This window comes from Syngnathus acus, chromosome 17 (genome assembly GCF_901709675.1).
Source record: "Syngnathus acus chromosome 17, fSynAcu1.2, whole genome shotgun sequence".
In the NCBI taxonomy this organism is placed as follows: Eukaryota; Metazoa; Chordata; class Actinopteri; order Syngnathiformes; family Syngnathidae; genus Syngnathus; species Syngnathus acus.
Window position 1 is genome coordinate 6,634,626 of NC_051102.1, and position 23,414 is coordinate 6,658,039.

The 23,414-nt window shown below is 45.6% G+C and overlaps 2 protein-coding genes across 3 annotated transcripts in view; both read right to left on the minus strand.

The window, feature by feature from the left end:
* Window positions 1–2,012: 2,012 nt before the first annotated feature.
* Window positions 2,013–8,163, minus strand: wdr47a (WD repeat domain 47a). The gene is made up of 17 exons (XM_037276593.1): window positions 8,026–8,163; window positions 7,257–7,426; window positions 7,091–7,174; window positions 6,897–6,981; window positions 6,678–6,809; window positions 6,429–6,605; window positions 5,815–6,326; window positions 5,613–5,730; window positions 5,338–5,519; window positions 4,969–5,208; window positions 4,817–4,880; window positions 4,564–4,724; window positions 4,311–4,480; window positions 3,995–4,165; window positions 3,779–3,910; window positions 3,481–3,699; window positions 2,013–3,290 (listed from the first exon to the last, which is right to left on the minus strand). Exons 1-17 carry the CDS (start codon window positions 8,050–8,052, stop codon window positions 3,148–3,150), a joined length of 2,787 nt encoding a protein of 928 aa, XP_037132488.1. The 5' UTR covers window positions 8,053–8,163; the 3' UTR covers window positions 2,013–3,147.
* Window positions 8,164–8,790: 627 nt separating this feature from the next.
* The window catches only part of camsap2b (calmodulin regulated spectrin-associated protein family, member 2b), a 39,996-nt gene continuing 25,372 nt past the window's right edge, over window positions 8,791–23,414 (minus strand). Inside the window, exons 5-26 of one of the 2 annotated variants that reach the window (XM_037276821.1) lie at window positions 22,765–23,024; window positions 20,424–20,603; window positions 19,843–19,926; window positions 18,413–18,445; window positions 17,682–17,823; window positions 16,832–16,971; window positions 15,721–15,811; window positions 15,549–15,644; window positions 15,323–15,392; window positions 14,971–15,255; window positions 14,199–14,871; window positions 13,928–14,074; window positions 13,641–13,854; window positions 13,221–13,404; window positions 12,496–13,150; window positions 12,249–12,385; window positions 11,964–12,178; window positions 11,793–11,892; window positions 11,534–11,599; window positions 11,202–11,317; window positions 11,015–11,133; window positions 8,791–10,757 (exon numbers count right to left, since the gene is read on the minus strand). In XM_037276821.1, coding sequence (XP_037132716.1) covers window positions 10,458–10,757; window positions 11,015–11,133; window positions 11,202–11,317; window positions 11,534–11,599; window positions 11,793–11,892; window positions 11,964–12,178; window positions 12,249–12,385; window positions 12,496–13,150; window positions 13,221–13,404; window positions 13,641–13,854; window positions 13,928–14,074; window positions 14,199–14,871; window positions 14,971–15,255; window positions 15,323–15,392; window positions 15,549–15,644; window positions 15,721–15,811; window positions 16,832–16,971; window positions 17,682–17,823; window positions 18,413–18,445; window positions 19,843–19,926; window positions 20,424–20,603; window positions 22,765–23,024 — 4,307 coding nt within the window. In that variant the 3' untranslated portion in view covers window positions 8,791–10,457. The remainder of the gene's footprint in view (window positions 10,758–11,014; window positions 11,134–11,201; window positions 11,318–11,533; window positions 11,600–11,792; window positions 11,893–11,963; window positions 12,179–12,248; window positions 12,386–12,495; window positions 13,151–13,220; window positions 13,405–13,640; window positions 13,855–13,927; window positions 14,075–14,198; window positions 14,872–14,970; window positions 15,256–15,322; window positions 15,393–15,548; window positions 15,645–15,720; window positions 15,812–16,831; window positions 16,972–17,681; window positions 17,824–18,412; window positions 18,446–19,842; window positions 19,927–20,423; window positions 20,604–22,764; window positions 23,025–23,414) is intronic. The other variant, XM_037276822.1, reaches the window with a different exon arrangement.

Genomic DNA, 23,414 nt, shown 5'->3' on the forward strand with positions numbered 1-23,414 from the left:
ACCGCCATTTTCAAGCGTACCTAATAACAGGCCACTTTATTAGGGAAATATCATGGTCAAAGGTCACAGGTGTCAAGCTCTAGTCCTCGGGCCGCGTTCCAATATGTTTTCCAAGTTACCCTCGTTAAACGCACCTGCGTGAAAAGTTTTAGCTCCTGCAGAACGTGAAAGTGGCTAAAACTTTTCCCGCAGGTGCACTTAACGAGGGAATCACACGGACACTCCATTAGGTACACCGTCATTTTCAAGTGTACCTAATAACAGGCCACTTTATTAGGGAAATATCATGGTCAAAGGTCACAGGTGTCAAGCTCTAGTCCTCGGGCCGCGTTCCAATATGTTTTCCAAGTTACCCTCGTTAAACGCACCTGCGTGAAAAGTTTTAGCTCCTGCAGAACGTGAAAGTGGCTAAAACTTTTCACGCAGGTGCACTTAACGAGGGAATCACACGGCCACTCCATTAGGTACACCGCCATTTTCAAGTGTACCTAATAACAGGCCACTTTATTAGGGAAATATCATGGTCAAAGGTCACAGGTGTCAAGATCTAGTCCTCGGGCCGCGTTCCAATATGTTTTCCAAGTTACCCTCGTTAAACGCACCTGCGTGAAAAGTTTTAGCTCCTGCAGAACGTGAAAGTGGCTAAAACTTTTCCCGCAGGTGCACTTAACGAGGGAATCACACGGACATTCCATTAGGTACACCGCCATTTTCAAGTGTACCTAATAACAGGCCACTTTATTAGGGAAACATCATGGTCAAAGGTCACAGGTGTCAAGCTCTAGTCCTCGGGCCGCGTTCCAATATGTTTTCCAAGTTACCCTCGTTAAACGCACCTGCATGAAAAGTTTTAGCTCCTGCAGAACGTGAAAGTGGCTAAAACTTTTCCCGCAGGTGCACTTAACGAGGGAATCACACGGACACTCCATTAGGTACACCGCCATTTTCAAGTGTACCTAATAACAGGTCACTTTATTAGGGAAATATCATGGTCAAAGGTCACAGGTGTCAAGCTCTACTCCTCGGGCCGCGTTCCAATATGTTTTCCAAGTTACCCTCGTTAAACGCACCTGCGTGAAAAGTTTTAGCTCCTGCAGAACGTGAAAGTGGCTAAAACTTTTCCCGCAGGTGCACTTAACGAGGGAATCACACGGACACTCCATTAGGTACACCACCATTTTCAAGTGTACCTAATAACAGGCCACTTTATTAGGGAAATATCATGGTCAAAGGTCACAGGTGTCAAGCTCTACTCCTCGGGCCGCGTTCCAATATGTTTTCCAAGTTACCCTCGTTAAACGCACCTGCGTGAAAAGTTTTAGCTCCTGCAGAACGTGAAAGTGGCTAAAACTTTTCCCGCAGGTGCACTTAACGAGGGAATCACACGGACACTCCATTAGGTACACCGCCATTTTCAAGTGTACCTAATAACAGGCCACTTTATTAGGGAAATATCATGGTCAAAGGTCACAGGTGTCAAGCTCTAGTCCTCGGGCCGCGTTCCAATATGTTTTCCAAGTTACCCTCGTTAAACGCACCTGCGTGAAAAGTTTTAGCTCCTGCAGAACGTGAAAGTGGCTAAAACTTTTCCCGCAGGTGCACTTAACGAGGGAATCACACGGACACTCCATTAGGTACACCGCCATTTTCAAGTGTACCTAATAACAGGTCACTTTATTAGGGAAATATCATGGTCAAAGGTCACAGGTGTCAAGCTCTACTCCTCGGGCCGCGTTCCAATATGTTTTCCAAGTTACCCTCGTTAAACGCACCTACGTGAAAAGTTTTAGCTCCTGCAGAACGTGAAAGTGGCTAAAACTTTTCCCGCAGGTGCACTTAACGAGGGAATCACACGGACACTCCATTAGGTACACCGCCATTTTCAAGTGTACCTAATAACAGGTCAGTTTATTAGGGAAAAGTCATGGCCAAAGCTTAACTGAAAGTGAAAAGTGCCACACCCTGTTTTCTTCTCCCTAAGGGGGGCATCACAGAAAATAATTGAGAAGCACTGATGTAAAGAAACTTTATTGAACATGAGATCAATCTGTTATCTTGCATTAAATTAAATCATTTTTATTTTTTAGAAAATAAGACAGGCTTAATACATTAGTCACTAGCATTTAAAAACAATAAATCTGTTGTTAGCTTGCATTAAATTAAATCCCTTTTTTATTTTTCAGAAAATAAGAGGCTTAATACATCAGTCACTAGCATTTAAAAAACATACTAACTGTACATAATCGTAACAGACATAAATATGCATGTATTAGTTTGGTGTTATGCAAGGATTCAAAATGTTTGAAAATAATTCACAAGGATAAAACAGTTGCATCAAACAGCAAAGTGCATTAAATATCAAGAACTGAACTTAATCAATGTCCCAAATACTGGCTTCAAATAAATATTAACTTCCTATTTACTGTGCATAAAATTAGTAAGCGGAGTGACTGCCCCTTATTGATGGGGCATCTTTACAGCAGCATTTAAACAAAAGAACTACAAATGAAGAAAAAAAAAAAAAAGAGGCTTGTATTCCTCTTGGACGCTGATAACAATCGCAGCAATTGTTTTTAAGCCATGCGATTGAATCGCTCATTGTTTATAATGGCTCCTTCAAAAAAATACTGATGACTCGATTTAAGAACAATTTACACGTATGGTACTATCAGCATGTTGGTAGGCAACACCAGACCGTAAAAGCTGCCACAAGATTGCTATTCGACACACTGAACGATCGCAAATTGCAACTTCACATGATTACTTCCACTTCTCCCAAACAATTATTTAAAGGAAAAACTACAACAGTAGCTAAAGGAAACGGGTTGGCAAAAAAACATTGAATTTGATCGGGTCTGCTGTGTTGAGAACTCAAGAAAGGCACCATCATGAAAACGAGCTTCGTTCTTGTCAGTGAAAGCGCATGCAACTCATGTGCATACAGTGAGTGTGAGTGTGTGTGTGTATACCAGTGATGAACTACGATGCTAGTGAGGCAAAAAATGTGCAAGAGCTGACATCTGCAGGCTCCTAGTATGGAATGCCGAATTTTCATATTGTGACGGAGTGTCATATGTGCTAGTTTATGATCATTGTGATTCCCTACACTGCCAAGGTTAAACGTTGTGCCATGTGTGTGCGACCGTGTCAAGGGTTGTGAGTCCACAACGTGACAGTACGGTCGGCGGATGATGACAGGAAAGAGAGGTCCTCGGTGTGCCAGCGGCATTGGATCACCTTGTCGCCGTGCTCCCCCACCAGTGTCACGGGCAGCTGCTTGGTCAGGTCACCTGAACGCAGAAAAATATAAAATTGTACTTCAATGTTCAACAACTGAACTGCACAGAATCAATGCATTTGACTAAAGTTTAAGCCATTCTTTTGCATACTAATAATACCACCAGAGGGAGCCACACTCAACAGCATACATCCTCATGAAATTCACTATGACAAGCTCCCAGGATTGGTCGACCACTTGACCTTGAAGGTTGGCGACCAAGACTTTGGTGTCGTAGGAGCCGGTGAGCAGGTAGTGCGCGCCGGGAGAGAAGCGGACCGAGCGCACGTCGCTGTCGTGGGGGCGGTACACCTGCACGATGCGCCCTCCCCGGATGTCATACAGCATGCAAGCGCTGTCCTCCTGTCCCGTCGCTAGGAGACGGCCGCTTGGGTCCACCGCTACCGAGGCCACGGGGCTGCCTGAGGAGGAGATGCAGATGCGCCCATGTCAGCAAACCCCGGGAGAGTTCCTCTTCGTGTCTACAATTGTTGTCAATACCTGAGCCGTGGAAGGCCGTGCCCACCACTCGCACGCAGGTGGGCACCCTAAGGTCCCAGAAACGCACCGTCTTGTCTTGGGAGCCGGAAGCGATCATCCAGCCGCCCCACGTGTAAAGAGACAGGATGTGACCTAACAACAAAGTGCACATTTGAATGCACATCCCGCCGAATGGCCTCCCCGGCTGGGTGCTGGCTGGCATCAGTGAGTACCAACCCGTGTGCCCGCTGAGGGCGTGCAGGCCTTGCCCTCGCTGGCAGTCGGTGGTGTAGATGTTGCAGTCTCCTGCTCCGGCGCTGATCAAGATGGCCCCTCCGCTTTCTGGGCCCTCCATGAAGGCCAAGTCCCTGATGGTTCCGTCGTGCATGCTGAACTCCAAGTCAGGGCCTGTGGGGAAACACGGTGACTTTTTTTTAATGCCTGCCATGGCCACCGGGAGTCAGTGTAATCAGGAGAACTCACATGATGACATAGTGAGATAAAAAGTTTGGTAGTGGTTTTCCACAAGTCCATCCAGACACACGTACTGTACCTGTGGCGTTGCAGGTCTCCGCACTGAACGGTAGAACTTTGACATATTTGTCATTGGAGCCAGTCGCCAGGAGCTGCCCACAGTGGCTCCAAGCCACGCAGTAGATTGAACCTTTGTGGTGTTTGTTTCTCTTGAAACGGACCACCGGCTGCTTCACTGGACTTGAGCCACTAACCAAAGAAAAACATGAGCAAAGGGAGGAATAATAATACTGTGGTCAATTTCTACACATTTGTCTGACTGCTACACTCACCTGGTGTCAAGCGTTTCCGGATAAGCGCAGACGCGGAGTGTTTTGGAGTTGGAGCCAACAGCGTAGAGGGCCCCAGACGGGTGGAAGGAAACGGCACGGACAGCCTGAGTGTCCTCGAGAGTATGCACGGGCACGAACAGTCTTTTTTCTTTCTCGCCACCCTGTTAAAAAAAAAAAGATTAGATTTGTTTCAAAGAAAAGTAGGACCTCGATATTAAAAACAAGCGAGTGCGTACATTCTGTGTGAACGCACCTCTGTACTGCGGGATAATGATCCCGGTGAATCACCTTGTGGACCTGCTTTGTGATTCTGCCCGCTGTCGACAAACACACATGCAAAAAAAAACAGTCTTTAAAATGACTTCTCTGTTTGTTTGACTGCAAACCTTGCGACATGGCTCCAACCTCTGTTGGATGACGGGGGATTCATTTGGGGGCGAGACCAGATGGCCACCCGCAACGTGCTGCGGCGTGCTGCTGAGCGCCCCGCCCCCGCGGCTCCTGTTGTGCTCCGGGCTGACGGAAGGGGGGTTGTTGTTGCACTCGGAGTCGGGCGCGTTGCCGTTGCACTGCTGGGCCAACGACTTCACCTCATCCCCTAAACTCTCCATTCCCACATTGAGCTCTTCCAGCTTCTGGATGGACCTGACGACACACATCGGGCTCTACTTCAATGCGTTTTCTAAAAAGGCCTTGACACGATGGCGGGCAGCACAGATGGTGAAGTTCACATCCGACAAGCCGGAGCTTCAGTAGTTCTCTTGTTCTTTTTACTTGTTGAGAAACTTCTCCGTGAGGCTGTGCTGCAAGTCACTGGGTGGAGGTTCCGGCTGCACGCCGCCTTCTAATAACATCTGCTTGTACATCTGCCTCTGCTGCTGCTTCTGCTCCAGGTGCTGTTGCACACGTAGGCGCTGACGGTAATATTCCTCGTACTTCTCGGCGGAGTCCAAGAGCTGCGGGGTGAAGCAGAACAGCCATGCATTATACACTACACACAAAGGATCGGTTGGCTATAGCATTATCCGATCAGAAAGTTTGGGATTGACCTCGTTCTGTTCAGCAGAGCCAACCGATGGTGCATCCTCTCCAGGAGCCGAGGCGGGACGCGAGTTTTGAGCTGCGCTTGAAGCCATCATGCTGTCCACGGGCGTGTCGGTCCTTGACCTACATGTGACACATGTCAAAAGCTAGCTGCTTTGTTCCTCTGTTTTTAGAAAGAAGATTTTTATAGTAGATTGTTCCACTTACGTTTCTGGTGATTCCTCAAAAATGCTATGGCAGTCAGAGCTCTCCATCACAAGACTCCTGCTGAGGTTCTGACCGCCTGCTCCGGGGTAGTGGAAATTAGCAAAAGAGTGAGACATGGGGGAGACGCCTTTACCCGGTGCGACCTCGCCGCCACTCGCTCGCTTGTCCTGGTTGGACAGCCCGTAGGACAACCCGTCTAGAGCCGGATTTAAAGAGCGCGACATGTAGGTGTCGGCCGACTGGGGGCGCCGCAGGGGCGAGGACGGATACGGAGACAGCTTGCTGATGAGCGGCGTGAGCAGGTCGGCGTAGCCGGTCTTGGCCGGTTTGACCAGACGGTCCACGTGGATGTTGAGCTGCTTCTGTTCAAAGGCGCAGGAGAAGACACTGTGGGCCAGGTTCTGCATCCAGGACAGCAGGGACAAGTCCACGTCGTCACAGCCGTTGCCGCACAGCATGTCCACGCCCAGCAGGACCTCGCTCTCGGTGATCTCTTCGCCTGTTGCCTTGCTCTAGATGCAAACAGATCCGAATTATTTGACAGCTCAGTCGCCAACAATGACCCCCCCATACCCCAAATAGCAGGGGATTACTGTACTACATTCAGTCCCAACCTGGCAGAACTCCACACAGCACTCATAAAGGACTCCTTTGAGGAGCAGCTGGAAGAGGCGATCCCCGCTGGCTTTGAATCCAGCCTCACTCAGCTTTCTATCCGCCGGGATGAACTCGGCCACCATGACGCAAGCCTCCTCAAAACACTGCACCCGGGCCGTGCTCGGGTTCCAGTCCTGACAAGACAACGGGAAGAGAGTCAAAAGCAATGCAACCACAAGGGGACACAATGGCAAGAAATTTCTTACCTTAAACTCAGCATGGTTTGTGAGGCGAGGCAAGGTGAGCAGTAGACATAGTTTGCTGTAGTCGTCTTTTGAAGGGCAGAACTCCTCTAGGGTGTGCAGACACTTAACCGCTTCCTGCATGGTGAACTCCAACTTAAAAAAAAAAAAAAAACACAAATGATCCAACTGGATTTATTTTAATGCTGAAATTATGATTACAACTGTTGTGTTTTTCCTTACATGTTGTGGCTCATCCTCAGCAGACATGGCGTTATTCACACATAGCGCTTCCAGAAACTTCTGCTTTAGCACGATGTAACGGAACCTGGGATGGAGAATTAGTCACTGCGATGTTTTGATGCCATCTAGGGTGTATTTTCATTTGTCCCAACAAAGACTGATCGCTAAAAAAAAACAATCCAGTTATAACATACCTCTTTTTGTCAAACTTCTCCATACACTCCAAAGGCTGAATAAATTGCAGGACTTCATCCCATTGACCATCCAGCACGAGTTGCCTAAAACAATCACAAAAGTCCACAATTTTTAAGATCTGAAAAAAAGCACAAGAGGAGAAAAATGTGTTGCGATCGAGGGTACCTGAGAAAAAGCATGTCGTCAGAGTAGAGGCCGTTGATGACACCGCTCTCCTTTTCCAGAGCCAGCATGCTGATGTGCAACTTCCTGGAGTGGAGGAAGTCCAAGATCACCTTGATGATCTCCACCTCCTTCACGTTTATGGTTTCTTCCTCTGTCATGGTGACGACGGGCTGCAAAGAGCAATACACAAAGTAAATCCACATACCGCTGGAACAAAATGCGAATGAAAAACTATGTAGTTTTAAAATAAAAGATGCCCTTCTGCAGGGCTTCATTTAACAAAAGGTGCTCTCAAACTTTAGTGTCATTTTTCCAAGGACTCCCTCATAACCTTAATACCAATTAGGTTGAATTTTGATTTGCATTGATTTTACCACAAAGACAGACTCACCAATTAGGTACATCTTCATTTAGTTGCCCTTGCACTAATGATGATAAAGATCACCCGTCAGTGATGCGTAGTAATTTAACAGTTTAATAATTATATTCGTGTTCAATTCAATGTCGAAACACCTCGCAGACCATTCAAGGTGAAGTGAATGATGACGAACAATTCAGGCGATAAAGCCAAAATATCCAAGCGTGCCTTTAAATATAAAAAGACGAACAAAAATTCCGAAGTACCTATATCAATATTAAAAACCATGCTAGGTTAGCATGCAAGAGAGCGTCGGTTAGCAAAGAGCCATAAGGAGATTAAGCTACTTGTTAGCATTACATGCAGAGTGAGCTGTCGGATTACAGCAAAAGCAGCAAATAGAGCTCATACCAATCTGGCTAATTTACCAGGCGGCATTAAAGAGGGAGATTTGACTAGCTTTCTCCAGGCCGAGGACAGGCGAAGGGGGAGGAAGAAGGCATCATCATCGGCTCGTTAGCCGGGTGGGGTGCTCTGTTCCCCGGCGACAAGCGACGTCAGTAGTTGAGGGGCAACCGTGAGAAATACTCACCAGTTAGGAGAAAAACATGGGGTGAAAACACACAGTCGCCGTGTCTCCGTGACGTTGAGAAGTGAACACAGCACTCGGTGTTGTTTGACTGGAGGCGTCCTGTCTGCCTACAGTCACGTCGTCCTCCTCCAGCCGACTGTGACCCCCTCCTCCCGGCTTGATAGTCGTGTGCCCCGGCCCAGCCCAGTCTGGTGCTGCCTTCATGGTCACAGCCTCCACCCAAACGAAACAATGGACTTTACGTCGATGAGGATAATTTACTAATAGAATGTGATTATAACAATTTAAAAACAACAATCATTTGTGTTGCCATGGTGACAGAAAAAAAACTTGTTGCTTTGTCACCATGGCAACACAAGGCAGTTGTTCACAAAGTTCACAAGTAGCTAAAAATAAAACGTTTTTCAAAGACCACCAGAATGACAAATATATAAATCCAAAACAGCCTGGGGTCAAATTGACCCCATGTAAGACAGATGAGTGCTGGACTTTGAAAATGCATCATGTTTATTCTAAATTCACCCAGATAAAAGTTAAAAAGTGGCAAAAGTACGGATACATAATGATAAAATAGACAGGAGGAATCTCAAAAGTTGCTGCATTTTAATAAAGCTTTAAGACTAGTTGAATAACACAACAAATGTACAAGGTCTGTTGAACATATTCAATAAAATGAAAATTACAGGTTGGAAAAACTAGGATAGATGAAATGTCATCATTTTTTCAGTCTCTGTAAAATCTTCATTCATTGCCTCCTCGCGTTTCATTTTACAGCACATGGTTAACCTTCTTTAAACACACCGTTTCATCAGTATCCAACTGTTAAATGTTACAAAAAATACTTTACTGTATGCCAAAATACATATGTACAGTGCTGATACATACCTGAACATAAAATCATAAAAGTCATATTTACAATTGTGGACAGTCAGGATCTTAGTCAAGACAACACTGATCACATGATGCCATTGCAGTGATAGTGATGATGGTCACACTTTGTGGATGTTACAATAAAAGCAAATAACTGTGAAAAAACTTGCAATATCATAAAAGGCCCCGATTGAACACGTGGGAATGATGTATATATCTGTTAAATTAGAAAAGCTACTCAAAGGCTGCTTGCTAGTTCACTTGCCATTATATACAAATCAATTCAAGACATTTACGTTGCTCTGAATAAAACTGCCTTGAAAATATGTTGGACGCATTATAAAACTGAAATAAATAAAAGAGTATTTTACTGGTGCATTCCACAAAGGGTTGTTGGCGATATGATCACTGGGAATGGCAAACACTCTTCTTGGCACTTAAAAATACACACATAAAAACATACCTGTGTAGCAAGAATTGTACAGGCCGCCTCTATCTGATCCCCGATCAGACGGGCGGGCCCTTTGCATGGCGCTGACAAAAACGACACAATCACAACAAACACAAAACGAACATAAGGCCGCACAGAAACCGCTCTGCCTCATTGAGGCGGGACATTCACTTTGGAGTTCCAACCAGGCGTCGCTTGCCTATTTTTGATCTGTTTTGGCACGTGAGGAAACATGGTGTCCGTTTAAGTCTTGTATGATGTCTGGGAAATTTATTTATCTTCTACTTTCCAGTTCTTGATCTTAGAATCAAAAGTGTTTCCAGTGTGGAAATCGGTTTGAGCATTTAATACATATCCTTGAAATCCATTTTAAGGTCCATGTCCACTAGGTGTTTTGTCTTCACTGGTAAACAAAAGGCAAATGCTGGTACTACTAATGAAATTCTAATAGGTCTTGAGCTTCACTAGCACTACTAGTAACATACAGATGTCAACTAGTGCAGTTGAACTACTAGCAATCCAAACTAGTGTGCAAAAATGTTATCGTGAAAGGCAGAATCTGCAGGTAGTTGACGGCAAGCCGAAAAGGTTTGTAATTGCATATAGTGGCCATAAGATGGCAGCAAAGCACTTTTAACAACCAGACAAAGCTAAGGCCTGACTCAGTGAAACTCCTCCCCTCACCAACATAGTTCCTTGGCCCTAACATGGCACAAGATTGCGTCAAAGCAATACTTTTACACGAGACATGGGTTTGGTCTGAGCACAAAAACAGTGAGTGAGTCTCCTGCTGAAATCTGCAAAAATAATGGAAGACATTCCTCTACTAGTGCACTGAATCCTGTGCATTATAAGACATGGACCTTAATTTGGATACCAAAGGATATGGAATAAATCTTCAAATGGTTTTTCATATTCCAGAGAAAGTTGCTACTTCAAGTGCATCTTTTTGGGGGTGCCCTGCTTCTTGTTATGCCACAGATGACTGGCAATGGTGATGGCATCCACGCTGGCTGACATCGTTTTGGCCGGGATCTGGCTGAACTGCTTCCTGTCAGAGTTGTACTTGTAAAGATGCTCGATCATCTTGGCGCTGATGATCTTCGGCCCGATGCCGGTCAGCCGCGTGATCTCCTCCGTCTCGGGGCAATAGGCGTACACCGAGCGAAACTGGCAACCGGTGTCGCGGAACAACACCAAGAAGTTATTGGCTTCGGATTTCTCAATTTCCTGTGGAGGAGGTATATCAAAAAATATGTCACTGTGAGATGTTATCTTATCAAATGAAATCACGGGGGAATGCTGAAGAGCTGACGCTGAACTGACATGCCGGAAATGAGTTGTTGAAATGAAGAATGCAAGACTTTATCCCATCTGTAGCAATTTGCATTGTTCGTTAGCATTAAGCTAAGTGCACTTTAGGTTAGCAATTGACTTCAACTGGGAGTTTTTGGGTGCTCTTCAGCATTCAAACGACAAAGACGTACATCGATGATCTTGTTCTTCTGCCCTTCGTTGACCTTTCCAGCCAGGCAGCAGTGGGCCAGGGCATTCTGGATGATATGCTTGTTGGATTTAGCGCTGGGTTCCTTGTATAGTTTGGGTCCTGGATTGCAACAAGAGAGTGTCAGGCTGAGCAAAGCCCACAAAAAAAAAACCCACAACGCTCAATACCTGTGTACTCAGTGTTGGATGGAGTGGAGGAAGTGGTTGACTCATTTTCCCAATCCTTCTCTCCGTTACGACTACCAGCAGAGGGGCACGAGGAGAAGCCCCCAGCAGAGTCTGGCCTGTAGATAGCAAGCGATTAGGACGCATAATATTCGAGGTACGCATTGCGAGGAGGAAGGCGATGGGAATTAGCCTGCAAAGTGTACGGAAGACACCAAGCAAAGCAAATCAACATTTGAAAATGCAAAAAGAAAAAAGCTGAACTGACATGAGACAACAACAACTACCTTCACCGAAACAACAGCTTGTGTTGACGTCTTAGTAAGGCTACTGACCTTCCCTTTCTTTCTTTGGGGGAGTTTAGAAAGAATGCAACGTGAGAAGGAGCTACTTTATTGCCTCTGAGGGAAGCATGCAATAGAGGGGAAAGGAGACAAGGACACAAAAAAAAAATGGCGTAAAAGTCATTAGTATGCATTTCAAGTCTAGTTAGTGTTACGTGGGTGAACGAACAGTGGGATACTTTTTACCAAAAAGACTACAAGGAGTAAAATGTGAAATTCACAGCAATGAAAAGTGGTGAAAATTATTTACCTGTAGTGCTTCTTGTTATCTTGATGGTTGCTCTCATTGTCAGTCAGATTAAGCGAGGCCAAAGAAACGCTGGACACCGAGTAGCCTCGAGGACGCACCCCTTCAGTAACAATATCACACGTTGTTACGTAATAATTTTTTTTTTTTGCATGGGATTCGCACGTGGCCCACCTGCTGCTCTCACAGGCGGAGTGGAGGAATCCATGACATCCCTGTGGATGGATTTTGGGCGAGGCTTCTTCTTGAAACTTCCACATCGGGGCTTGACCACCTGATCCATTTCCTGCATTAGCTTGACCTGCTTTCTCCTCAGAAACTCCTTCTTGATGTATTCTTTCCTCTCCTTCTCATCGGCCGTCTTCTGTTGCTCTTCCTCTGCTTTCAACCTAATGGACAGGAAAGCTGATTGACGTCAAACTAGAACTTAGAGTGCTTTCAAAATGGAAAGAGACTGACCGTGCGGCTTCCTTCTTCTGCTCCTGGTCCAGCTCCTGCTGCTGCTTCTTCTCCTGGGCCTCCTTTTCCCTCCGCAGCCTCTTCTCCAGCAGAGCTGCTTTCTTGGCCGCCATGTCCTCTTCACCTTTTGCATCATCCTGGTGTTTAATGGATGTGGGATAAACATCATCAGCAGTCAAATCATTCATATTTTTAAAATATCCAACTTTTTATTTGTACTTTTCATCCAGAATGATCTGCAACTCACCTTGAAGAAGAACCCACAGCACATCTTCTGGTCACTTTCTCCAGTCGTGTCCTGAGCTTGGCTCTCTTGAGGCCAGACTCCAGACAGTGTCACCTCCACAAGTTCTCTTTTTTCCTGAGGGTGCTTGTTGCCCTGCGTCTCAGACACGGGTTGACACAAGACCTCTGAAGTCCTTGGCTTTTCATTCCTCCGCCGACTATCCGCTGGCTCGATGGATTCCTCTTCTTTCTCTTTGGCTGCAGGAGGCTGAGGAGTGCCTGCACGATTCTTCTCCACCACCTCTTTGCCCTTAGTGTCTTCGTTGCTCTCCTTGCTCTCCCTGCTCTTGCTTTCCCTGGCTTCCGCATCGGAACTCAGGTACGCAAAGGAGCAGGTGTGCGTTTGGCTGGACGTGAAGCGCCTCAGTCTCGGTAAGCTGTCCACCGAGGTGGGTGTGTTGAGCATTCGGTTGATGGGCGTGATCTTCAGATCGTTCGGCCGCGGCGTCCGAGGCGTCCTGGCGTGGAAGGAGGCGGGCCGTCGCTTAAGGCCGGTGGAGGGACGGCTCACGGGATTGGCAGAACAGGACGAGGACAAAACGGGGGATAAGGAACCCACCGAACCTCTGGTTGATGCTCGGCCTGCGACACTGCTGCTGCGCAACTCACGGAGCTGCCTGGGGAGGAAATACACTCTTTTTTCATAAAGCCGTCGAAATGGATCTTCTAATGAAGTGTTGGGGCTACCTGTGTGGCGATGGCGCAGGGGGAGGAATGACCCAGGCTTTTTGCTGTTGTTCTTTCATGGACATGATCCTCTCCTGCTGCTGCGCCAGCCGCTGCATCTCCGTCTGCAGGAAGCCCAGTGACGTGTTGAGCCTCTCGATGGAGCGAGTATACTCTGCGAGGTCCGATTCCCCTGGGGTTAAATCTGCAAGAATTGGTTGCATCATTGCCATTCGTTCGTAACATTCTGAGGGGAAATTACTGTGATGCCCATTTATTTTTTTTATTAAAAAATAGATAAAAATATATATAATGAAAAAAATAAATCAATAATATTTGTAATTAAAAAATAAAATATAAATAATGAAAAAATAGATCAATAAAAAATGCCCCCCCCCCCCCACACACACACACTATTCCCAACATTTGTTTGCATCCCACCTCCATCTTCACAGGGAGATTTGGGAGCCGCACCATCGGGCTTGCATCGCTCCGCTCTCTCCATGCTGCCGTGGCTGGTTAGCGTCTTTGTCGAAGGCGTTTGAGCTCCGCCTGAATTGGGGCTGAGCGGGCTCGTGACTCCTTTTCTTCGCACTACGTTCAGAAAAGCTGTTCTGGCCATCTTCTGACGATGCCGCGTGAAGGCTTCCTCCACCTGGGAAGAGGATCATATGACTTCTACCAGCCAGGATGACGGCAATTTCAAGTGCTTTTTTCCCTTTTCTTACTTTCTTCTTCTGGGCTTCAATGGCCCTGCGCTTCTCCTCCAGCTTCATCCTCAGCTGGATCATCTCTGAGGCTATCAGGTGGGAGGGGTCTCGGGGAGAAGGAGTGACCGGAGAGGGTGATGTGATTGGCAAAGGAGGTGTACCGATCTAAACAAAAGGCAAAAGGTTGAACAGACTGTTTGCTGTTTTCCAAATGCCAAAGAGGCCACAAGATGGTGCCAAAGACCTAATGACTGGAAAAGTATTCCTTGTAGACACAAACAACACAAACCTGTGAGTAGCTGTTCTTCACTGGCGTGCTAACATCGGCACTCTCTGGTGTGGTTCCTCCACTGCTCCTCCCCTCCAATTTCCTGAACTTCTGCTCGGCAAAGCTGGTCATGCGCACCACGCCGCCTCCGGAGCCACCGCAGGAGGAGGCGGGGCTCACAGTGTGAGATCTGGGCAGCGTGGGCGCTGAGCTTCTGTCTTCTCCATCGCCTCTGCCGCAGCTGGATCCGGGGTTGGACTCACCAACCCCTTTGCGCCGGCCTTCCCAGTTCCTCTCCCTCTCGGGGCACGAGCGTGACATGGTCTCGCAGTCTGGGTCTATATCTGAATAGTCTCTCAGAGATGAGTCCTCATCCAGGCTTTGGATTTCCTCCGTCCTCACGTGGATGCCTGTGTCGTCTGTTGAGAGCGAATTAGGGTCATGGTCATTGAAGCGGGCCTTCGCTGCACCCGGGTCATCTCCTTGACCCTCAGCCCCCGGAGGTCCCGAAGGTCGAGCATCGTGGAGAAAGAAGCCATTGTCCCTGTCTCCCATGCCCAGGCTGGCGTGGGGCCTTTCTGTGTCGTGGATAATCTTTAGCGCCTCCTCGATGCTCGGCGGGGTCGAGGGACTGATGTGGCCTTTGTGGTTACCATGGTGATTGGTGTCGGCGGGGAGGACTCCATTGGGATGCCTAAGGTCAGGGCAGATGGGTCATGACTGTGAAGCATCGAGCACCACTTTTCGACTTCTCTTCAGGATTACCCAATGTCTGACATTGTTTTCTACTCACCTGCTTTGGTTCTTGATGGAGAAGGTGTTGTTCCTCCCCAGTGGCTTGCGGGGGCTGAAGTCTTCCTCATCTTCTGCGATGTGTCTACTTTGTCCGTTCACGTTGACAGGCGCGAGGGACACGTGACGCTTCATGCCACCTCGAGGTGATGCATGGTGAACTTTAAACCCGATGCCGTCGCTGCTGGCAGAGCGGGTCATGCCGCGGAGGGAGGGCGCCTCACAGAGCGGCACTGTGGCGTCGCCATCCAGAGGAATTTCAAAGGAGATTCCACGTGTGGAAGAGCTGAGGGAGGAATTTGTTTTTTAAAGATATTGTTTTTGTCGGGAAGGTGTGGAATTGAAGTACAAACCGTCTCTCCTGTGGCCAAGTCCCAACACAACCATCCACAAAGGACATAGAGGTAGATCTCTTCATTAGACCTAATTCAGACAAAAGGGCAAAAGTTTCAGAAGTACAATATAATCCCCACTGTGAATTCCCCAGAACACCCAGGTCAATCCGATGCTGCAAGATGGCGCCAAAGCACTACTTTATGACTAATTGTATCAGACAGGATAGAGCACAAAAGTACATACCTTCATCAGAGACGTCATCTGGGCTATCAGGCCTGTCGACATTGTTCTGCTTGGACACAGGAGCCATATTTCTACGGGATGTTACAGGGTCACAGGCTGCGGAGTTAGAGCTTACAATTAGTTTACACAATGTCAAATACTGCTATTGATCCACCAAGATGCAAGACCGTACCATTCGGGTTAAAGACTCTGGGCCGTACAAACGAGGGCTTGACCACTTCGAACCACCAGAAAAGCTCAGCCAGAAACACCAGGTAGTTACTCTGAAAGAACACGCGGGCAAAATAATGAGACAGTCATATACGTCGTGAACATGTCAGTCAAATCATTTACATGAATGCAGTCTGTTCAAAATGCTGGATGATCACCGTGTTCTCCAAACCATTGGGTTGATCTATTAGGTCAAGACTGTTGTTGCTAGGTAACTGGATAAGACATGTACTGGGAAATGTTTAATGACAAGCCTCTTGAAAGTAGTCAAAATTCCATCTGGAAATCAGTTTATGCATGTCAAACGTGCACAAATGGATACAGAAGGAAAATGTTAACTACAAATCCATTCGGACAATATGGGCCAAGAGAGAGCTCCAATGACACAGCAAGTTAGCGTCAGTTAGCCACAGCCACAATCGGTGCTTGTATTGTGTGTAAAGTTCTCATGTTTTTGTTGCTGTACAAAAAGCAGCAGGGGAGCAAACAAGAGAGGCAGGCAGAGACAGGCCAGGATTGGTTTGTCCTCTGTTTTACTGATGCTCGGGGGTCACGCACAGACTGTCACATTGATTCCGTCTGGCGGCGCGACAATCCTCGCTCTAGCAACAAAATGTCTCCACGTCCTTGCATGCGCATGAATTGTCACACAAAAACAACTCCGGCCTGCGACACGTACTAACGTATTTCAGTCTTTCTCGCATGACTCATTCTCCCCAATTGCTAATATCCCGCTGTCATTCTTATTATTCTCCAAAACAACTTCTCTTTAATGCCTTTCAGCTGAATCCACATTCAAACACCATCTTTTACCGCATTTTCACATTCATTATTTTTACCCATTACAAATAATTTTACTGCATTAACTGAAAATTCATTTTTTTACACATTGATGAATATTAAATTATAATTATATTAATTATTGGAAATTTCAGTTTGATGTTGTGAATTATTACCTACTTAAAGGCAGATTTGTTTCATACAGTTCATACATGGGATTTCATTTCAATTTCATTTTTATTTATTTAAATCGGGAGGGATTTAAATGTAATTCGTTTGATCGGGTTGCCTACCTTAATGGATGCATGCGCATACAGCATGTCCTCCAGGCTGAAGTGGCAACAGTGGTTCAGGTTAGTCCTGCAAAAGTCTTGCACCAGCTGGAGATTGTACAGACTGTCAGCCAGTGACATGATCTCCTTCAGGCAGATATCTGCTCGGCCCGGGGCGGGGTCAAGCGTGCACAAATGGGAGGGAGGGGTGACAGGAAGAGAGGGGAAGATAAGGCTATGTTTAAACTGGACAGAAAATATTTTCTATTCATGTCATACAAAAATTGGTCCAAAACTGTTCGGAACAAGTATATTGTGCTTTAACTTAAAATATGCCATCTTAAGTGTAAACAGTCAGTCGCTCAAACTGCTCCAGTAGTCTTGAAAGAATGTATGACAAATTCAAAAATGGCTGAATCATTAAGATTTGTGCGGTTTGACATAGGATAGCTATAGTATTTTTTCAGATGATCTTTAACTGTATCAACAAACACACATTAATGACTTTTTTTTAAAAATTGGTAAGAAATGTTGCCAACTTTCACATCTGGTGCACTTGTGTGCGTGTGTGTGAGAGTGCTCAGAGGAGCTGTTTATCTTTGAAATAGCAGCCAGCAAGTCACACAGCTCTTGTGACCAATCACAACCCAACCCAGAGCATTTTTAGAAATGAGAGCGCTCAGAAAAATGGCCTTTGTTTCTCCTCCTTCCTTCCTGCCTTGCAATTTTTCTAAGGTCATCATCTCCACTGAGTTGCTTTAGGTTTGATAGCTTGTTTGTAGCTGTCGTGTGAAATTAGTGGATTTGTTCATTATTTTCTAGTGCAATAAAACATCAAAGAAACATGTGCAGACAACATGTGGACCCCCACCTTCTAAGCGAATAGCCTGTGGGCAGTAGAAATGGAGCAAAGCCGCCAGGGCGCAGCCATCTGTGTTGTCTTTCAGCAGGTTGTCCACCAGGGGGAGCAAAGGTGCGCTGTTCTGCTGAATATGCGCCCTCCTGTAGCGAGCCTGAAACCATGGCAACCGCACATCATCACAAATATGATACTGTATGTGTCATCGGGCTGGTTGGGATACAGCTTTTTGTTTTTTTCATGCACACAAACGAGGGAGGGACCAATCAATTAAACATGCAAATAATCTGAAGTAAGTGGCAGCATTAACCAAACAAAATCTTTCACCTGTCATTTGTCTGAAATTACTTTATAAACAATATTAAATATAATTTTAAATTTGCCAATAGATGGCAGAAGTTCTAATTCATCTGCACCTGTTGCCACGTAAACAACGCAATAGCTTTGTGGTCAACTAAATGAGCCCCGATTTCACATTACATAAGTAAATTTGAAGGTAAGGATCGTCATTATTTCAGTATAAATACGGTATTTATTTTGCCATGAGATTTTTTTTTTTTAAATATAAAATGTCTATGTCCACTTCCTAACTGTAGATAGTCTCCCTGCCTGTCTGCCATTTTATATTAAGGTTTGAGGCTACATGCAAAGAGGACTGGAGTTGGAAGGGGTCAAATGTGACTGGATTCTGGTTAGACACAAGGTGTGGGGGACAAGTGTGTTTTATGACTGAATGGACTTACAGGTACAAGTCTCCAGTACCATTTGTTGGGAGACTTGATGGTGACGGATGATTGGACAACAACAGGAGAGATTGGTATTAGGGCTAGTGACAAGCAAGTTCTGTTGCTGTATACACAAAAGCTTTCAAAATGTCAAAACCTAGAAGGATTCAATGACCCATTTGATTGACAGGAAGAAAAAAATAAATAAATCAAGAGTTTGGGCACATTTGACATTCTCACAATCTCCACCCACAAATGTGCTTATGCAATTAGTCATAAGACCACCGTTAATGATTATTCACAGCGTCCCAGAATAGACAAAGTGTCTTGTGCTCCTGCACGAGTGTGTATGTGTGTGTGGAAGTGCCTCCAAAGACTATATCCAGCTCAATGAATAGTCGTCTGTTGGGGCTCCCGGACTAGAGAGCGAGTGACCGCGCTTTAAAAGACCTCGCCATCCCTCATTGCTGTAATATGCAAATTACAAATCAAACAATGGGTGGTAAATCAATCACAGCAGAAACATAATCAAATTAGACACCATGATATGTTTGAGTGTGAAATGTACATCTGTGTCTCCACGTGCTGGTTGTGTCATACGGTCCTTATATAACTAGCAACCAGGCAGGCCTCTTTTTGCCTCAGCTGACTGAGCATCCCTCTGCCACATTTTTTTCTCCCTCACTCGGATCGCCCCATCCTCACTTTGCCTCTGTGTCTTTCTCTCCCGTCTTTGTCCGCTCTGACAGCAATGCCGCAGCTTGTGCCAACATTTCTCTGCAGCTGGCGCATGACTGAGCAGTTCATCTGTGTGTGCGCAATTTAGTACTGTTGTCATTATTGTGCAGGGGCGGCTAATGAAGTAGCAGCTAGCTTAGGATGAATTGAAATAATGAGTTTGACCCACCATATGGACAAATGGGAACTTTGAGGCCTGTGCAGTATCAAATAACTAAAATGGCAAAATATATACCGTATTTTCCGGACTATAAGGCGCACCGGACTATAAGGCGCACCTTCAATGAATGGCCCATTTTAAAACTTTGTCCTTATATAGGGCGCACCGGACTATAAGGCGCACCATTAATGCATCATGTCCGATTTTTAATCCAAATCAAATCATTCTCCATTTCATCTTTTTTATTTCGACTTCAGACACAACAAATTACTTTATAATCACAAAATAATGATCCATAGTCTTTTTGATTCATGATTCATAGTCAATTTAGGAATTTGGTCCATATATAAGGCGCACCGGACTATAAGGCGCACTGTCGGCTTTTGAGAAACTTTTAGGTTTTTAGAAGCGCCTTATAGTCCGGAAAATACGGTACTTGATTTTATATGGAGTTTGGATTATTTTTAGGTTTTTGAAAGGGGGTGTAAAAAGACAAGTAGTCGCACAAGCAAAATTAAAAAGATGCTTTGGGAAGAGTGGGTGTTTTTACCTTGGGCGTAATGTTTGAGTCTTGGTGGGAAACTTCTTTCAGCTTCTGCTCTTCAACAAGAATGTCCCTCAGGTGTTCGTTCACCTGTGGAATGACAGCGATAGCATAACAAAGGTCACATTTCACGCAGGCATCGAGCGCTAATGATGAGTTTGTGTTGACGGGTGGCAAAAGTGAGAGACAGAAACAAAAGCCTCCACACATGTAATGTAATTTTGCTTTCAGCACCTCCTTTAATTATTGACTTTACTGTGATGCAACATCGTGGCCTGGGGATGTTGGAATTAATCAGCCAATCCAAAGCATGCAGTTCTGAACAAACGGAAACAATCCACTGTGTGTTTTGAGGTCTGCAAATACGTCGTGCTTGTCTTTGCCTTTGGCTCGAAAATGTGAACAGGGATCACATGTTGAATGAGAGCCATCATGAGAACTGCAGAAAGATGCATTTAGAAACAATTCTCTGAATTCATTTTTAAGATGAGGCTGATGTGATTGATTTAGTGCTTCATAAACTCTGACATAAATGTGATCCGATCCGCTCAAATCGGGATTTGACTGCTAGCGTATTTACTTCTTACCTTGTTGAGCCAGGTGGTGATGGCATCCTCGGTGTCATAAGGCTGCTCGTGGACCTGCGTGTCGATGTGCGAGGGCCCAGCAGCGTAATGTCTGTTGATGCAGGACATCACCCGCTCCACGCTCATCATCTCCACCGTGTACGCCATCATCAATGTGTCAATCAGTGCCAAGTGGGATGTCTGGAGAGAAATGTGTCGCAATTTCAATCATGCTAATTGCTAACGAGATCCAATAGTAGGTGGATCAATTTACTTAAATGTCTCATTCATTATATTGCAGGTAAAATCAAAAGATTCTCCTGGTGTCCATGATTTGACCACTAGGGGCAGTATAATATAAACATGGAAAATAATACACAAGAAAGATCACAACTGCTCAGTAAGTTGCAGCAATATGTAGGGAACGCATCTTAAAAGGAAATGAGGGGAGCTACTTTGATTGGCCGAGAAGCAGTTTGGGTGTGTTCACTCCCACAACGGCGCTAACGCCCATTTCTCACTGCACCCTCTATTAAAATACTAAGCACTTTGTCCGAGACTCGCACTGGCAACAAAAATAGGGTCACACAAAGCTTGACATTCTGCTGGCCTTTCTAATCTAACTCTGGGCCAGGCTGGGCCATTTGACCTCCACTTCCCTTTCCTGCCACACTGCAGATCCACTTCAAACTATTGCAGCTTAGCAAAGCATCCATCTTCACTAAACAAACATCTCAAGTCAGCTGCTCCGTAACCTACAAGACCTCATCCCGCAAGCGACGGTTCTGTTGGCTAGCAGGGTGTGTTTCCCTTCAAAAAAAAAATAAAAAGACTCTGCTGGTGCTTGACGTCTTCTCCACATGCTCATCCTGCCAATTTAAACAGACAGCGTGCTCTGAAAGAAATATGCCGCTGGAAACATACTACTCGAGAAGAATAATAAGTATGATACGTGACACCAAAACCTGACTCAAAAAGGGCCTGATGTCGGCAGCTCTTTTTTATTATCTCATAATAAGAAAATCAAACACACTTGCTCTGAGAGGAAAATGCTCACTTTTCACATTTGCAAAACACCTAAATCTTCACCAAACATTTAATGACTGACAGCACAGCTAGCATTCAGAGGCGTGACTTCTGATCATAGACCGTATACAAAACCTACATTCCTTTGAGCGGTCACATTTTGTAAACCTGTCAAACATGTTTCAGAATTCCATCATTGTACAAACATTACCCAATATTTGACATTGCATGCAGCTGTAATGCAGGATGACTGACTAAGCTTTGGGCAGAGTGGCTTAAGACTGGAGAGCCAGCAAAGATTTCCATCAAAACCCACAGCACTTTTTTTTTTATTAAAGCTTCACCGAGCTTTAATTTGCATAAAACTTCTTAATCATTAATGAGGGCAAGAAGCTTATCTCTTAGTATGTGAGGGAGTGAGAGAGGTGCCAAGAATTCAATATACAGTACAAAAAAAACCCCTATGTAGCTTCTTTGGACAAATTTAGCTTGCTAAAATTAAAAGCGTTCATATTAAAGCATCAGTATTCATCCTCACTATTGTGTGACCTTGCTAGAAGATATTTACAAAGGTCAATGCTGCTGAGCATACATAAGTGACCTCCTAGCCCCGCCCCCACCCCAGCAAAAAAGTCTCTGCTTCACGCACGTACAGTCATGCTCACATTTGTGAAGGTCTGACAGACTTTGCAGTGTGTGTGTGTGTGTGTGTGTGTGTGTGTGTGTGTGTGTGTGTTGAGTGGAAAGGGGAGTGGGTGGCAACAGACACGTTGACTCACTGCGAGACCCCGCCCACCACTCTGCTGCAGTACTGCCCGTCATGTCCCCCTCCTCCTTCTCTTCCTCCCTCGTGCTTTTCCATGCTTTTCCTTTACGCCCCATCTCGCTCTTTTATTAAGAGTTTCTACTCGTCAGCATCCCTCAATCCCCCCCCCCTTTTTTTTTCTGCATCCATTTATCCTCTGACTCACTGACTGACTTACAGTCCTACTACTGTGAGTTATTCTTATGCAGTCTTTGGAAAAGCGTGAGGTCATCAGTTTCACTCAAAAGTCAAAAGCAGGGTCTTTGACAGTAAAAAAAAAATATTTGTGAAGCTTTGTGACCAAAGCCTGGATAAAAATCGACATTCGCTTGACTACGTTATTGAAATTTCATTTACTTAGGACATGTTTTGTCACATGACGGGCAGGTGACAAAGAGGAGAGAGAGAGAAGAATGAAAGCGTGAGAAAGATGGCAGAGGGAGGAGTCCGGGAGGGGAGGGCACACTGCAATGCAGACAACACCTTTTGACGTGATGGTCGCCAACCATGAGACATGCTATTCTCACTCACCATGAGTATAGGCGTGCTGGTCAGATCTCTCTCTGTGACGAGTCTGTCCTGATCGGTGACATATAAACCTTTCTGGGCCAGCGCCTGGATGACGGCGTTGTGACCCAGCAAAGGTTTGACGGCATCGCTTCGCAGAATCAAGCTTCCCGCTCGGCAGTAGAGCTCTGCAGACTGGAGCAGGCTGGCCACTGGTGGCTTAAGGTGCTCCTGGTTGTATTGGTCCCTGTAGAAAGGTTCCACCAGATCATCTGGCACTTCATCTGGAAGGTCAGAAAGAGAACAAGAGGATCAGGGGGTTGAATCGATTCGTCAATTCATTGTTGCCATAGTGACAAAAAAATTCCAGATTCTCTCCAAAACACAACCATAAAGATAACAGTGGCTCAGTACTTTTGTAGAGTAGCGGATAAATGCTGCCATAGCATGTTTTGTGCATCACAGTAATGAGCTGGGAGAGTTCATCAAATCCACAGATTAAATCTTCACTTCTTCGGAATGTGTGACTATCGCTGCAAATGACATGTCTGTTTGTGCTTGGAAATAACCCAGCCTGCTATTTTCTTCAAATCTGATTTACGTGATGAGGTAATAGGATTACAGTTGTCTTCACACAGTGCGGGCTCCTCATTGCACACAGATGTACGTAAGTG

Excerpts from the sequence above, each read along its gene's own strand:
- wdr47a (XM_037276593.1), bottom strand. The coding sequence starts at position 8,052 with ATGCCGCCTGGTAAATTAGCCAGATTG. Across the intron at positions 6,606-6,677 it reads CAAACCATGCTGAGTTTAAG|GACTGGAACCCGAGCACGGC; the intron begins GTAAGAAATTTC and ends TTGTCTTGTCAG. Across the intron at positions 5,209-5,337 it reads ACGGAGAAGTTTCTCAACAA|GTCCATCCAGAAGCTGGAAG; the intron begins GTAAAAAGAACA and ends GTGTGTCGTCAG.